The 15,646-nt window shown below is 37.8% G+C and overlaps 1 protein-coding gene across 7 annotated transcripts in view; it reads right to left on the reverse strand.

The window, feature by feature from the left end:
* kuz (zinc-dependent metalloprotease kuz) overlaps window positions 1-15,646 on the reverse strand; it is a 678,429-nt gene that overhangs the window by 648,537 nt on the left and 14,246 nt on the right. For 5 of the 7 annotated variants that reach the window (XR_010949515.1, XR_010949514.1, XR_010949513.1 and 2 more), the window contains exon 2: window positions 14,012-15,646. Coding sequence is in view for 2 of the 7 variants with exons in the window: in XM_067765619.1 (XP_067621720.1) it covers window positions 14,012-14,075 (64 nt within the window). In the remaining 5 variants the exon portion in view is untranslated. The remainder of the gene's footprint in view (window positions 1-14,011) is intronic. The other 2 variants (XR_010949517.1, XR_010949516.1) reach the window with 1 other exon arrangement.

Genomic DNA, 15,646 nt, shown 5'->3' on the forward strand with positions numbered 1-15,646 from the left:
ATTACTAACGAAAATCTTATTTTAAGGCTTATCTATCATCACTTCAGCAGCGCTTCCCTCACATTCCTTACTTCTTACTATCCCATACTCCATTTTCTGCAGGATTGATGTATGTACGTATATCCATGGCTTTCAAATTATGTACGTAGTGTGGGCTTTAATGCCTGTGAATGTCAGTTTTAAAGTAAATACCATATATATATAAGCAAATTACGTATTAACCAAAAGCCGTTTAGCACTAAATTGATAAGTTAAACATCTGAGCTATCACAACAGCTTTTATAAAGTTTTAAAATAGTTACCTACCAACTCATTTCGCAAAATTCGTTCATTAGAAACATAAATCTGAATGCATATATACTAGGGATGTTCCTTGGCCTCGATTTCTCTACCGAAGTTATTATATAAATATATGTCGGAGTTTGGTGGTAGCATGCTCCGCCTACCACACCGGGGGTTTTGGGTTCAAACACCAGGCTAAGTAAAATTAAAGTAATTTAGAATTAGATCTGAGTCGCTCCTCGCAAAAGATTTCGCGAACACTTCGAGTGTATTTCTGCCACGCAAAGCTTCTCAGTGAAAATTCATCTGTCTTGCATATGCCGTTCGGAGTCGGCGTAAAATACCTAGGTCCTGTCCTGCCCAGGAAAAAATTAAAAAGAGCACTACGTATACTGGAAGAGAAGCTCGACCTAAATCTCCTCGGAGGTAAATAGCCCCAAGTATTAGTCCCGGAAACATTTTTTCTCCTCGAACATTGGCTCTTTTCTTTACTTTATTGCTACGTCTTACTATTCCTCTCTCTCACATCGTTTTGATATACCTCTCTTTCTTTTTTGAAGAGCCGTGCAGGTAGTCCGCCGATTTTCTGCCCTTTATTTGTAGCGGAAATGTAATCGTTTTGATTGGGCTTATCATCTTACTCGATTTGATAAATAGAAGAAGTGTTCCCGCCATAACTGAACTACGGTCTGTATGTCGGTTCACAGGTCGACATCACTCTCGCGTTATGAGTTCGTTGGCAACTTCTCGACGGCAAGCTTTCATTATGTCACTGCACACACTTTCAAAAATTGGTCTCAGTTGATATTTGGACCTCGTAGAGCGTGTACATAAAGGAACCTTTTGATTGCTACTTGTGTCGAACACGTCGTAGCGAATTGTGATTCCAGCCGCATCGAAGCCCATCTATCTCAATCGGGTACAAAGGGCTGATATGTTTCTTTAGTTTCGTGTCAAACAAATACACGTCCTTAATTGATAAAATTTCAAAACATCTTAAATACCTAGTTGAAGAGAAATTATTTAAAAATTGATTCAAAATCGATTCAAAATGGCCCACTCGCCACTTTGGAATACCCCATATTAAACTTTAGGAGTAACTAACTAGATAAAGGGTTAACTGAAGAGGTTTTAAGGGGGGAGATTTTTTCACCTTAAACTTTCTTCTTTTCGGCCTATGTACGAGGAAGTTGTTGGTTGTTGTGCTGCTCAGCCGTAGAGTAGCGCGAAGTAGAGCTCCAGGCACTAATTTGACGAACATTTTCCTGGAAACAGTTGCATAATGTACACTGTGTGTTTAATCAATCAATTTAGTTAGTTCAATAAACCACATGGAGCATTTTGACACCGCCCCTACGTTAATGTTCGCCAAAGCTAGGCACTCGCAGAGGAAATGGGTAACTGTCCCCTTACAACCGACCACAATAAAGCTCCCGTACCTTTCGTTAATGGGTATTCCCATACTCTTCGCGTGTGGACCCAATGGCCAGTGCCCTGTGATGGTGGATGTGATCCTGAATATTTCTAGGAAAGAAATAAATAATAGACTCTGTTTATCTCAGGTTTTAGTCAGTTCATGTTTGCTTGGCGATTTTGCAGGTATCTGTAGAGTACCAATTGCGCATTGCGGTTTTCTTGAGATTGATAAGCATGTCACTCTTTATTGATCAAATAGGCCGCTGCACCGTGACTGTCTAACGATGCACCCGTCTTTTCCAGTTCATCCGCTTTTTCATTGCCTTAAATTTGTTTGTGCCTGGGTGATGGACGCTAAGTTTGCCCTCTTAAAGTTTTCCCATAGTATACCTATGTTGTATGTATGTTTGTAAGTTGTTTCTTTTAAACCTAAGTGTTTGTATTATTTATGAATAACAGCCGGGCGCCGTGGTGTGATGGTAGCGTGCTCCGCCTACCACACCGAAGATCCTGGGTTCACGCCCCGGGCAAAGCAACATCAAAAAAAGTTTTTCAATTAGAAGAAAATTTTTCTAGGCGGGGTCGCCCCTCGGCAATGTTTGGCAAGCACTCCGAGTGTATTTCTGTCATGAAAATCTCTCAGTGAAAACTCGTTTGCCTTGCAGATGCCGTTCGGAGTCAACATAAAACAAGTAGGTCCCATCCCGCTAATTTGTACAAAAAAACAAGTAAGGAAGGCTAAGTTCGGGTGTAACCGAACATTATATAGTCAGTTGAGAGCTGTGAAGACAAAGTAAGGGAAATCACCATGTTGTAAAAGGAACCTAGGGTAACCCTGGAATGTGTTTGTATGACATGTGTATCAAATGGAAGGTATTAAAGAGTATTTTAAGAGGAAGTGGGCCATAGATCTATAGATGGACGCCATTTAGGGATATCGCCATAAAGGTGGATCAGGCCTGACTCGAGAATTTGTTTGTACGATATGGGTATCAAATGAAATGTGTTAATGATAATTTTAAAAGGGAGTGGGCCTAAGTTCTATAGGTGGACGTCTTTTCGAGATATCGCCATAAATGTGGACCAGGGGTGACTCTAGAATTTATTTTGTACGATATGGGTATCAAATAAAAGGTATTAATGAGTATTTTAAAAGGGAGTGGGCCTTAGTTCTATAGGTGGACGCCTTTTCGGAATATCGTTATAAAAGTGGACCTGGGTTGACTCTAGAATGCGTTTGTACAATATGGGTATCAAATGAAAGGTGCTAATGAGTATTTTAAAAGGGTGTGGGCCTTAGTTCTCTAGGTGGACGCCTTTTCGAGATATCGCCATAAAGGTGGGCCAGGGGTGACTCTAGAATTTGTTTGTACGATATGGGTATTAAATGAAAGGTGTTAATGAGTATTTTAAAAGGGCGTGGGTCTTAGTTCTATAGGTGGACGCCTTTTCGAGATATCTCCATAAAGGTAGACCAGGGGTGACTCTAGAATTTGTTTGTACGATATGGGTATCAAATGAAAGGTGTTAATGAGTATTTTAAAAGGCAGTGGGCCTTAGTTCTATAGGTGGATGCCTTTTCGGGATATCGCCATAAAGGTGGGCCAGGGGTGACTCTAGAACTTTTGTGTACGATATGGACATCAAATGAAAGGTGTTAGTGAGTATTTTAAAAGGGTGTGGGCCTTAGTTCTCTAGGTGGACGCCTTTTCGAGATATCGCCATAAAGGTGGGCCAGGGGTGACTCTACAATTTGTTTGTACGATATGGGTATCAAATGAAAGGTGTTAATGAGTATTTTAAAAGGGCGTGGGCCTTAGTTCTATAGGTGGATGCCTTTTCGAGATATCGACATAAAGGTGGACCAGGGGTGACTCTAGAATTTGTTTATACGATATGGGTATCAAATGAAAGATGTTAATGAATATTTTAAAAGGGAGTGGGCCTTAGTTCTATAGGTGGATGCCTTTTCGAGATATCGCCATAAAGGTGGGCCAGGGGTGACTCTAGAATTTGTTTGTACGATATGGGTATCAAATGAAAGGTGTTAATGAGTATTTTAAAAAGGAGTGGGCCTTAGTTCTATATGTGAACGCCTTTTCGAGATATCGCCATAAACGTGGACCAGGGGTGACTCTAGAATGTGTTTCTACGATATGGGTATCAAATTAAAGGTATTAATGAGGGTTTTAAAAGGGAGTGGCCCTTAGTTGTATATGTGAAGGCGTTTTCGAGATATCTACCAAAATGTGGACCAGGGTGATCCAGAACATCATCTCTCGGGTACCGCTAGTTTATTTATATATGTAATACCACGTACTGTATTCCTTTCAAGATTCCAAGGGCTTTTGATTTCGCCCTGCAAAACTTTTTCATTTTCTTCTACTTAATATGGTAGGTGTCACACCCATTTTTCCAAGTTTTTTTCTAAAGTTATATTTTGCGTCAATAGACCAATACAATTACCATGTTTCATCCATTTTTTCGTATTTGGTATATAATTATGGCATTTTTTTCATTTTTCGTAATTTTGCGATATCGAAAAAGTGGACGTGGTCATAGTCGGATTTCGGCAATTTTTTATACCAATACAAAGTGAGTTCAGATAAGTACGTGAACTGAGTTTAGTAAAGATATATCGATTTTTGCTCAAGTTATCGTGTTAACGGCCGAGCGGAAGGACAGACGGTCGACTGTGTATAAAAACTGGGCGTGGCTTCAACCGATTTCGCCCTTTTTCACAGAAAACAGTTACCGTCCTTGAAGCTAAGCCTCTACCAAATTTCACAAGGATTGGTTAATTTTTGTTCGACTTATGGCATTACAAGCATCCTAGACAAATTAAATGAAAAAGGGCGGAGCCACGCCCATTTTGAAATTTTCTTTTATTTTTGTATTTTGTTGCACCATATCATTACTGGAGTTGAATGTTGGCATAATTTACTTATATGCTGTAAAGATATTAACTTTTCTTTTAAAATTTGAATTTAAAAAAATTTTTTTTTAAAAAGTGGGCGTGGTCGTTCTCCGATTTTGCTAATTTTTATTGAGCAGACATAAAGTAATAAGAGTAACGTTCCTGCCAAATTTCATCATGATATCTTCAACGACTGCCAAATTACAGCTTGCAAAACTTCTAAATTACCTTCATTTAAAAGTGGGCGGTGTCACGCCCATTGTCCAAAATTTTACTAGTTTTCTATTCTGCGTCATAAGCTGAACTCACCTACCAAGTTTCATCGCTTAATGCGTATTTGGTAATGAATTATCGCACTTTTTCGATTTTTCGAAATTTTCGATATCGAAAAAGTGGGCGTGGTTATTGTCCGATATCGTTCATTTTAAATAGCGATCTGAGATGAGTGCCCAGGAACCTACGTACCAAATTTCATCAATATACCTCAAAATTTACTCAAGTTATCGTGTTAACGGACAGACGGACGGACGGACGGACGGACATGGCTAAATCGAATTTTTTTTCGATACTGATGATTTTGATATATGGAAGTCTATATCTATCTCGATTCCTTTATACCTGTACAACCAACCGTTATCCAATCAAAGTTAATATACTCCGTGAGCTCTGCTCAACTGAGTATAATAAAACGAACACGACGCAAACTGGAAAAGAAGCTCGGCCCTAAATCTGTTCGGAGGTTATCGTGCCTTAGTTTATTTTATTTTTTTAACATTGAAACCACTAGTGTGCACAAATACTTTTCTATTTTCGAACTGAACCGAAACCCTGCTACAAAAGTCGAAGAGCTTGGATGAACCAATCCAAAAGTGCAATAACGGTTCGAACTGCTGAACCGAACCTCTGACATTTTACATCCGGTGCATGTCTCTGGTTGCTAACACAATTTTTAGTCATCGTCTTTCTTATCGCATGTTCATTTTTTATTCTTTTCTAAAGAAGCTCATGATTCATTCTTCTCTTCCCTGAAGAGGTACGTACATATTTAAACATATACGATTTATTCGTCAGTAACAATACGCCGGCTTTTACTTGAGAGCCGGTTTTGAGTTGAGTCGACTTATTAGTTCTATGTATATGTATGTTTTTATGTTGTCTACTTCCTACATTGCTTTTGGTATTTTGATTTGTTGTGCATATTTGATAAACAATATTTTTTATCCTAAATATTTTATATTTTGGTTTGTGCATATTTGATAAACAATATTTTTTATACTAAATATTTTATATTTTGGTTTACTTCTTAGCTGATAGTCGACGAGCATTATTGCTATTCAAATAGGTATGGCTCGTGATTTGATTTTTCTTTTTATACTCAGCATGCTTTGCACACAGAGTATATTAACTTTGATTGGATAACGGTTGGTTGTACAGGTATAAAGGAATCGAGATAGATATAGACTTGCATATATCAAAATCATCAGTATCGAAAAAAGATTCGAGTTAGCCATGTCCGTCCGTCCGTCCGTCCGTCTGTCCGTTAACACGATAACTTGAGTAAATTTTGAGGTATCTTGATGAAATTTAGTTTGTAGGTTCCTGGGCACTCATCTCAGATCGCTATTTAAAATGAACGATATCGGGCTATAACCACGCCCACTTTTTCGATATCGAAAATCTAGAAAAACCGAAAAAGTGCGATAATTCATTACCAAAGACGGATAAAGCGATGAAACTTGGTAGGTGAGTTGACCTTATGACGCAGAATAGAAAATTAGTAAAATTTTGGACAATGGGCGTGGCACCGCCCTCTTTTAAAAGTAGGTAATTTAAAAGTTTCGCAAGCTGCAATTTGGCAGTCGTTGAAGATATCATGATGAAATTTGGCAGGAACATTACTCCTATTATGTATGTATGCTTAATAAAAATTAGCACAATCGGTCGAATCTTAACAAAAAATTTAATATCTTTACAGTATATAAGTAAATTATGTTAACATTCAACTCCAGTAATGATATGGTGCAACAAAATACAAAAATAAAAGAAAGTTTCAAAATGGGCCTGGCTCCGTCCTTTTTCATTTAATTTGTCTACGATACTTTTAATGCCATAAGTCGAACAAAAATTTACCAATCCTTGTGAAATTAGGTAGGGGCTTAGATTCTAGGACGATAACTGTTTTCTGTGAAAAAGGGCGAAATCGGTTGAAGCCACGCCCAGTTTTTTACACAGTCGTCCGTCTGTCCTTCCGCTCTGCCTTTAACACGATAACTTGAGCAAAAATCGATATATCTTTACTAAACTATGTTCACGTACTTATCTGAGCTCACTTTGTATTGGTATAAAAAATCGCCGAAATCCGACTATGACCACGCCCACTTTTTCGATATCGAAAATTACGAAAAATGAAAAAATGCCATAATTCTATACCAAATACGAAAAAAGGGTTGAAACATGGTAATTGGATTGGTTTATTGACGCAAAATATAACTTTAGAAAAAAACTTTGTAAAATGGGTGTGACATCTGCCATATTAAGTAGAAGAAAATGGAAGAGTTCTGCAGGGCGAAATCAAAAGCCCTTGGAATCTTGGAAGGAATACTGCTCGTGGTATTACATATATAAATAAATTAGCGGTACCCGGCAGATGATGTTCTGAGTCACCCTGGTCCCCATTTTGGTCGATATCTCGAAAACGCCTTCACACATACAACTACCACCACTCCCTTTTAAAACCCTCATTAATACCTTTAATTTGATACTCATATCGTAAAAACATATTATAGTCACCCCTGGTCAACCTTTATGGCGATATCTGGAAAGGCGTCCGCCTATAGAACTAAGGACCACTCCCTTTTAAAATACTCATTAACATCTTTCGTTTGATACCCATATTGTACAAACGCATTCTAAAGTCAACCCTGGTCCACCTTTATGGCGATATCTCGAAAAGGCGTCCACCTATAGAACTAAGGCCCACGCCCTTTTAAAATACTTATTAACACCTTTCATTTGATACCCATATCGTACAAACATATTCTAGAGTCACCCCTGGTCCACCTTTATGGCGATATCTCGAAAAGGAGTCCACCTAGAGAACTAAGGCCCACTCCATTTTAAAATACTCATTAACACCTTTCATTTGATACCCATATCGTACAAACAAATTCTAGAGTCACCCCTAGAACTATGGCCCACTCCCTTTTAAACTTCTCTTTAATACCTTCCATTTGATACACATGTCATACAAACACATTCCAGGGTTACCCTAGGTTCAATTTCCTACATGGTGATTTTCCCTTATTTTGTCTCCATAGCTCTCAGCTGAGTATGTAATGTTCGGTTACATCCGAATTTAGCCTTCCTTACTTGTTTTATATATATAACAATTTGGAAAACACAAAAAGCCTGATTATTCAGTAAATAATACACCTAGAATGTGGAAATTTGACATGTGGACTGATATTATGACTCTTGATGAAAATTTGGAAAATATGGGCGTGGCACCGCCCACTTGTGATAAAATCAAGTTTACAAATATTATTAATCAAAAATCGTTAAACCTATCATAACAAAATTCGCCAGGGAGGTTTCCTTCACTATAAGGAATGCTTTGAAGAAAAATTAAAGAAATAGGTTAAGGACCACGCCCACTTTTATATAAAAGATTTTCATAAGGGTCGTGGACGAATAAAATAAGCTATATCTTTGCAAACAAGAGCTTTATATCAATGGTATTTCATTTCCCAAGTGTATTTATAACAATAAATAGGAAAAACTTCAAATTTAAAAAAATGGGCGTGGCACCGCCCCTTTTATAACTAAGCAATTTTCTATGTTTCGGGAGCCATAACTCGAAGAAAAATTTACATATCGTAACAAAATTGGGTACACATATTTTCCTTATAGCAGAAAATATGTCTAGTAAAAATGCACGGGATCGGTTAAAGACCAAAGCAGCTTAGATATAAAACAAGTTTAAAAGGGTCGTAGACTAGAATAATAAGCTATAACTTAGCAAAAAATAGTTTTGAATCAATGATATTTCACTTATCAAGTTTTGCTGTAAGGGGAAATGGGGAGACATTTTTCTTTTAAACGGGCGGTGCCACGTTTTATGTAGAAAAGTAATTTATCTTAAATGAAATGTAGAATTAAAGTTCACGCTGAGTATATAATGTTCAAGCACGCCTTATTTCAGAACTTAGTTAAAATACGGTACTCCGTTTTCGTAACGACATTCCCTAACGATGACATAAGATATTCCCTATACAAACTTTTGAGACAGGGCGTTAAATAAAAAACACTGCCTGTTATGGGGCCTTATTAAGAAATACTGATGCAGTGTGTTTCGAAATCGTTTGGGATTTCGATCAGTTAGCCTGTATAGGCCGGTACTCCAACTCAAGATGTTGTGGGAATGAGTTAACCAAAATCGATGGCGATATAATATTTATTAACGCTTAGACGTATAGGCGATTTGGACCATATCGTAGTAAACGCCGTTAAACGAGGGCACCAAGAGCGATGACGTCTTCTTCAACCTGCTTCTCCCAGCTAAGTACTGGTCTCCGCCTTTTTCTGCATTCAAATTCTGGCGGTAAATGTCTGGGTGGAACGTCTTCATCCATTTGTATAGTATGGGCTGGCCAGTAAAGCGTAAAACTCGTAAAACTCTTCCATAACCTTCCTTCGATACAACACACATTGGCATATCGGAAAAAACTGAAAATATCTGATTTTGTCAGCATCTATGATTTCGAATCACATATCATGAGGGGTGTGCGAGAATGCTAGAGACTATAATAAATATATATATATGTATATGTGGCGTATCAGCTTACGTTTTAAATCATTTCATCCTGATACGCAATCATATCTGCAAAATTACGTGTTCCAACACACGTATAATAGCAATATTCGTAATAATTACTTAATACTCTTATTTCGCAAAGACTAAACTAATTTGTAGAATTGTAGTGAGAAATAATAAAGAAGTGAACTTTGAACAGTAAAGTAGTTTTTAACATATCCCCCAAATATACCAGCAGACCCGGCAGATGTTGTTCTACCCTAAATTTAGTCTATCTGCATAACTTTTTTGGAGTTTTTACCTCTTACTCCCCCTTTTATTATCCTTTTGTTCACTCCTCTCTTTTTCTTTCTTTTTCTCTGCTTCTCTTTCTCCCTCTCCGTCTCTTTCCCTCCCTTCCGCTCCATCTATTCGTATCTCTCTATCTTCGCCTAACTCTAACTCTATCTCTCTCTCTGTATCCTTCTCCTTCCCTTTGTTCTCTTCTCTCTTGTTCTTTCTATTCTACTCAATCCTTTATTGTCAGTCCCAGATCCAGTTTCAGTTACAGTCCCGCTCCCAGTCCAAGTCACAATCCCAGTCCCAGTCTCACTCCCAGTGGGTCTCTGGTTCATTTTTCGGAAATAAGATTGTAGTAAATACTAATGTAGGCTAAGGGCTACAGTCAAATCGAACGATGAATAGAATTGGTTCGAATAGATCGGTCCCTGGTCCACTTATCGGAAAAACGTTTCGTAAATACTAATCTAGGGAAAAGACTACATAGATACCAAATTTCAGCAAATCGTGAATAGAACTTGGTGGAATAGATCGAGAATATTTTGCGAAATCGGTCCAACTGTTCTCGAGTTTTGCGCTAAGCAACACATCAGCGACGCATTTTTGTGTTCCAGATAGACGAAATGAGCTTTGCTGACAGAGCCACCGCTTTAAAAAAAGTGTCTGATACTTTTCTCGGACTTGGACCTTCGGAATAGTAGGCGAGTACGCTACATCCGTACCAAAGTCCCCACGTACATCCTCATATTTTACGAAGCTTTTTGAAAAATGGTTAAGAGTTTTTTGTGATGCTTTTAGGACTCGTTTTAGCTCTTAAACGCCCCTATAAATATTTCACACAATTAGGATTAAAAAGCATAGAGAATTAGTATGCACCTAAATGGTGAATAAAAATGGAGGCGGCCACCGTGGTGTGATGGTAGCGTGCTCCGCCTATCACACCGTATGCCCTGGGTTCATCTCCCGGGCAAAGCAACATCAAAATTTTAGAAATAAGATTTTTCAATTAGAAGAAAATTTTTCTAAGCGGGGTCGCCCCTCGGCAGTGTCTGGCAAGCGCTCCGATTGTATTTCTGCCATGAAAAGCTCTCAGTGAAAACTCATCTGCCTTGCAGATGCCGTTCGGAGTACCTCTCTGAAGTTGGCAAGACAACTTTTACGTGGAAAAAAATTACCTATTGGGAAAATTGGCGTGAATTTGCCGTAATTTAGCCGTGAAACAAAAAAATTTGCCGTGGCCATATTTTAGAAAATACAGGGTGGCACGCTAACTTCACGTGAAGTTAGCGTGCCACCCTCAGAAAACCACCTTAGAGGCCAGCTAGGAAGATAATTCTTGCACACGAATTTGCCGTAAATTTGCCGTAGATAAGTGGCATATTATATAATTTCGAAAAAAAAAAATTTAACTTTTTTTTATGGTGCACCGCCAACTTCACGTGAAGTTAGCGTGCCACTTTTCGAAAACCACCTTAGACACCAGTTAGGAAAATAATTCTTGCACGTGAATTTGCCGTAAATTTTCCGTGAATTATCCGTGAAACAAAAAAATTTGCCGCGGCCATGTTTTAGAAAATACAGGGTGGCACGCCAACTTCACGTGAAGTTAGCGTGCCACCCTCAGAAAACCACCTTAGAGCCAGCTAGGAAAATAATTCTTGCACACGAATTTGCCGTAAATTTGCCGTAGATAAGTAGCATATTTTATATATTCGAAAAAAGAAATTTCAAATTTTTTTTATAGTGCACCGCCAACTTCACGTGAAGTTAGCGTGCCACCCTCAGAAAACCATCTTAGTGGCCAGCTAGGAAAATAATTCTTGCACACAAATTTGCCGTAAATTTGCCGTAGATAAATGGCATATTTCATAAATTCGAAAAAAAAAATTTCAAATTTTTTTTATGGTGCACCGCCAACTTCACGTGAAGTTAGCGTGCCACCCTCAGAAAACCGCCTTAGAGGCCAGCTAGGAAAATAATTCTTGCACTCGAATTTGCCGTAAATTTGCCGTAGATAAGTTGCATATTTTATAAATTCGAAAAAAAAAATTTCAAATTTTTTTTATGGTGCACCGCCAACTTCACGTGAAGTTAGCGTGCCACCCTCAGAAAATCGCCTTAGAGGCCAGCTAGGAAAATAATTCTTGCACACGAATTTTCCGTAAATTTGCCGTAGATAAGTGGCATATTTTATAAATTCGAAAAAAGAAATTTCAAATTTTTTTTATAGTGCACCGCCAACTTCACGTGAAGTTAGCGTGCCACCCTCAGAAAACCACCTTAGAGGCCAGCTAAGAAAATAATTCTTGCACACGAATTTGCCGTAAATTTGCCGTAGATAAGTGGAATATTTTATAAATTCGGAAAAGAAAAGTCAAATTTTTGTATGGTGCACCGTATGTAAGTGGCATATTTTATAAAAATATATAGGCGCATAGTCAAAATAAAATAGGTTCTAAATTTAGTTACAGCTTTTTGATAATTCCAAAAAAAAAGTGTGCAAGAATTATTATCCTAGCTGGCCACTAAGATGTTTTCTGAGGGTGGCACGCTAACTTCACGTGAAGTTGGCGGTGCACCATAAAAAAAATTTTAAATTTTTTTTTTCGAATTTATGAAATATGCCATTTATCTACGGCAAATTTACGGCAAATTCGTGTGCAAGAATTATTTTCCTAGCTGGCCACTAAGATGGTTTTCTGAGGGTGGCACGCTAACTTCACGTGAAGTTGGCGGTGCACTATAAAAAAAATTTGAAATTTCTTTTTTCGAATTTATAAAATATGCCACTTATCTACGGCAAATTTACGGCAAATTCGTGTGCAAGAATTATTTTCCTAGCTGGCCTCTAAGGCGGTTTTCTGAGGGTGGCACGCTAACTTCACGTGAAGTTGGCGGTGCACCATAAAAAAAATTTGAAATTTTTTTTTTCGAATTTATGAAATATGCCATTTATCTACGGCAAATTTACGGCAAATTTGTGTGCAAGAATTATTTTCCTAGCTGGCCACTAAGATGGTTTTCTGAGGGTGGCACGCTAACTTCACGTGAAGTTGGCGGTGCACTATAAAAAAAATTTGAAATTTCTTTTTTCGAATTTATAAAATATGCTACTTATCTACGGCAAATTTACGGCAAATTCGTGTGCAAGAATTATTTTCCTAGCTGGCTCTAAGGTGGTTTTCTGAGGGTGGCACGCTAACTTCACGTGAAGTTGGCGTGCCACCCTGTATTTTCTAAAACATGGCCGCGGCAAATTTTTTTGTTTCACGAATAATTCACGGAAAATTTACGGCAAATTCACGTGCAAGAATTATTTTCCTAACTGGTGTCTAAGGTGGTTTTCGAAAAGTGGCACGCTAACTTCACGTGAAGTTGGCGGTGCACCATAAAAAAAAGTTAAATTTTTTTTTTTTCGAAATTATATAATATGCCACTTATCTACGGCAAATTTACGGCAAATTCTGTGCAAGAATTATCTTCCTAGCTGGCCTCTAAGGTGGTTTTCTGAGGGTGGCACGCTAACTTCACGTGAAGTTAGCGTGCCACCCTGTATTTTCTAAAATATGGCCACGGCAAATTTTTTTGTTTCACGGCTAAATTACGGCAAATTCACGGCAATTTTCCCAATAGGTAATTTTTTTCCACGTAAAAGTTGTCTTGCCAACTTCAGAGAGGTGTTCGGAGTCGGGTTAAAACATGTAGGTCCCGTCCGGCCAATTTGTAGGGAAAAATCAAGAGGAGCACGACGCAAATTGGAAGAGAAGCTCGGCCTTAGATCTCTTCGGAGGTTATCGCGCCTTACATTTTTTATTTTTATTTTTAAATGGTGAATAAAGGAATAGCAACAAAAAGGCAATACTTAGAGACCAATTGCAAAGCGAGCAGCGGGGCATTCATATGGCTGAGTGGTTAAAAGCATCTGCCTTTACACTGTTATGAATGTTGGAGATTCAAGTTCAATACTCAGCTCCCGATAAGCTATCTGCTGAAGTAGTGAAATTCAGAAACATGTTCTAGTAACCATCGCCGTTTGTAGACTTTTCAATAACAAAACCAATTGTATAAAAAGCAATATGAGCATGTCTCGCTAATTAAATAAAAATAGGAATCGATTTATGCCAAAAAATCGTTTTTTTAGTTGCGACTTTTTTATTTAGGGTGTTTTATACATATGTACAGTTCTTATCGCTCAGCTATAGTCAGGAAACAGTTTTCCTATTAAAAAAAATGGATTATTAAATTTTAAATTTGATCAATGTACATAACATAATCTATAATTTGAAAAAGTTGATCCTACTTACCATTTACGATGATAATGAAAATGATCGACACGAAAACTAGGTTTAATCCACATTTTGATGACATTATTGTTTGACAACAGCAACAACAAAAAAGTATTTATGCAAATATTCGAAATAGCCGTTCATCAACACGTTTTAAACCACCAAAGTGCGAAATAAACACACGCAGAGCACCGGTTTAGTATTTTCTTAGTTTGTTGAATATTTTCAGTTAATTTGTTGACGGTTTATGTCCTTTGAAATTTTTGTTGGTTTACAAACTTTGATCCAAGCGTTACAAAATGGTAAAATTTATTTATTTACAGGATACGATGGACCGTAACTACAGCTATGTAAGCGACCCAGAGTCGACTGTCAAAATTCAATTGAATTCAAACGTTATTTAAATAATTCTGTGAAGCGCCAGGATTACGCCTTTATTGTATGTGTTATGCGGTGTACTAATACGATTGAAAAAATTACAAATTTCTAAAACACATACGATAGCCAACGCACCGAAAAATCCCCACAAACACCGTGACACAACCGCGTGCACCGAAAAATACTTAAAGCGTAGCAAGGATGAGGTGGGAATATGTATCTACATATCGAATCCAATTTTTAGTCGTCTGCAAAGCTTTAAATTTGGAAATGGGCTAGTATGGCATTTGTTGCTTTGGCAATCGCACTGACGCGGAGGATGTGTACTTTAGCCGCTTTTCAATGGAATATGCAATTCGCTTTTTTTACTATTTGGCAAATTGGCAGTGTAAGGAAAAAACAGCTCTTGCCTCTGTTCGTTTGCATATTGATTTTGCAATATTCGGCGGGTATTTCCACAAAGCGCACGGAAGTATGGGTTTTTTAAGCACTTGTCACAAATTTATATGGCTCGTGGCGTCATTTTTAAGGGAAAATCCCGTTCGGCGTACACAGTACCTACTTTAAATAAGTATTATGTTGTATTTAAATTTGTCAAACGTTTTTCACTTCAACATCTTTCAATTGTTCTGTACCCGCATTTTGGGCAATTGTTACGCTACGACCGAACGAACGAACGAGTGTGGCTGATAGTTGTAGCTGAAAAGCCAAACAAAGGATTTTCCGCACCGAATCCGCCACCCGTGTAAGCGCGTTATAGCCGCAACTCTTTTTCGTCCTTCACCCGCTAAAATACTTTACGCTGTGCCAAAGTTCACTTTGGCTCGTCACTTTAACTCCTCACTTTGTACTTCCCTCGCGTTGCGCGCCCTTTTGTGTGACGCTTTATTTTGACTTCGAAACTGCCAATTATTTTTTCCACGGTTTGCTTTGTTACACTAAATTTTATTTATTTTATATTCATTTAACGGGGTTTTGCTTTAATTTCACGTATTTTTCATTTGAAATTTCGTCTGTTTAAAAATTTTGTTTTTTTGTTGGATTTTGTTTTGTTTTTACTTTGCCACTCTTTGAAGTGGTGCTTTATTCAAGATTTTTACTTTCCCGATCTATATTACATTCTCTGAAATTTAGGATTTACATTTGCATATTTTTCACTCGATATTTTAGGATTAATGAAAAAGCATGCATATTTTTTCTCTTTTTATTTTCAATTGAAATTTTCTGGTACTCCTTTGTGTTCATTCACCAACATTGATTCGATGTATTAAGCAG

Source organism: Eurosta solidaginis, chromosome 2 (genome assembly GCF_040869045.1).
Source record: "Eurosta solidaginis isolate ZX-2024a chromosome 2, ASM4086904v1, whole genome shotgun sequence".
Classification (NCBI taxonomy): domain Eukaryota; kingdom Metazoa; phylum Arthropoda; class Insecta; order Diptera; family Tephritidae; genus Eurosta; species Eurosta solidaginis.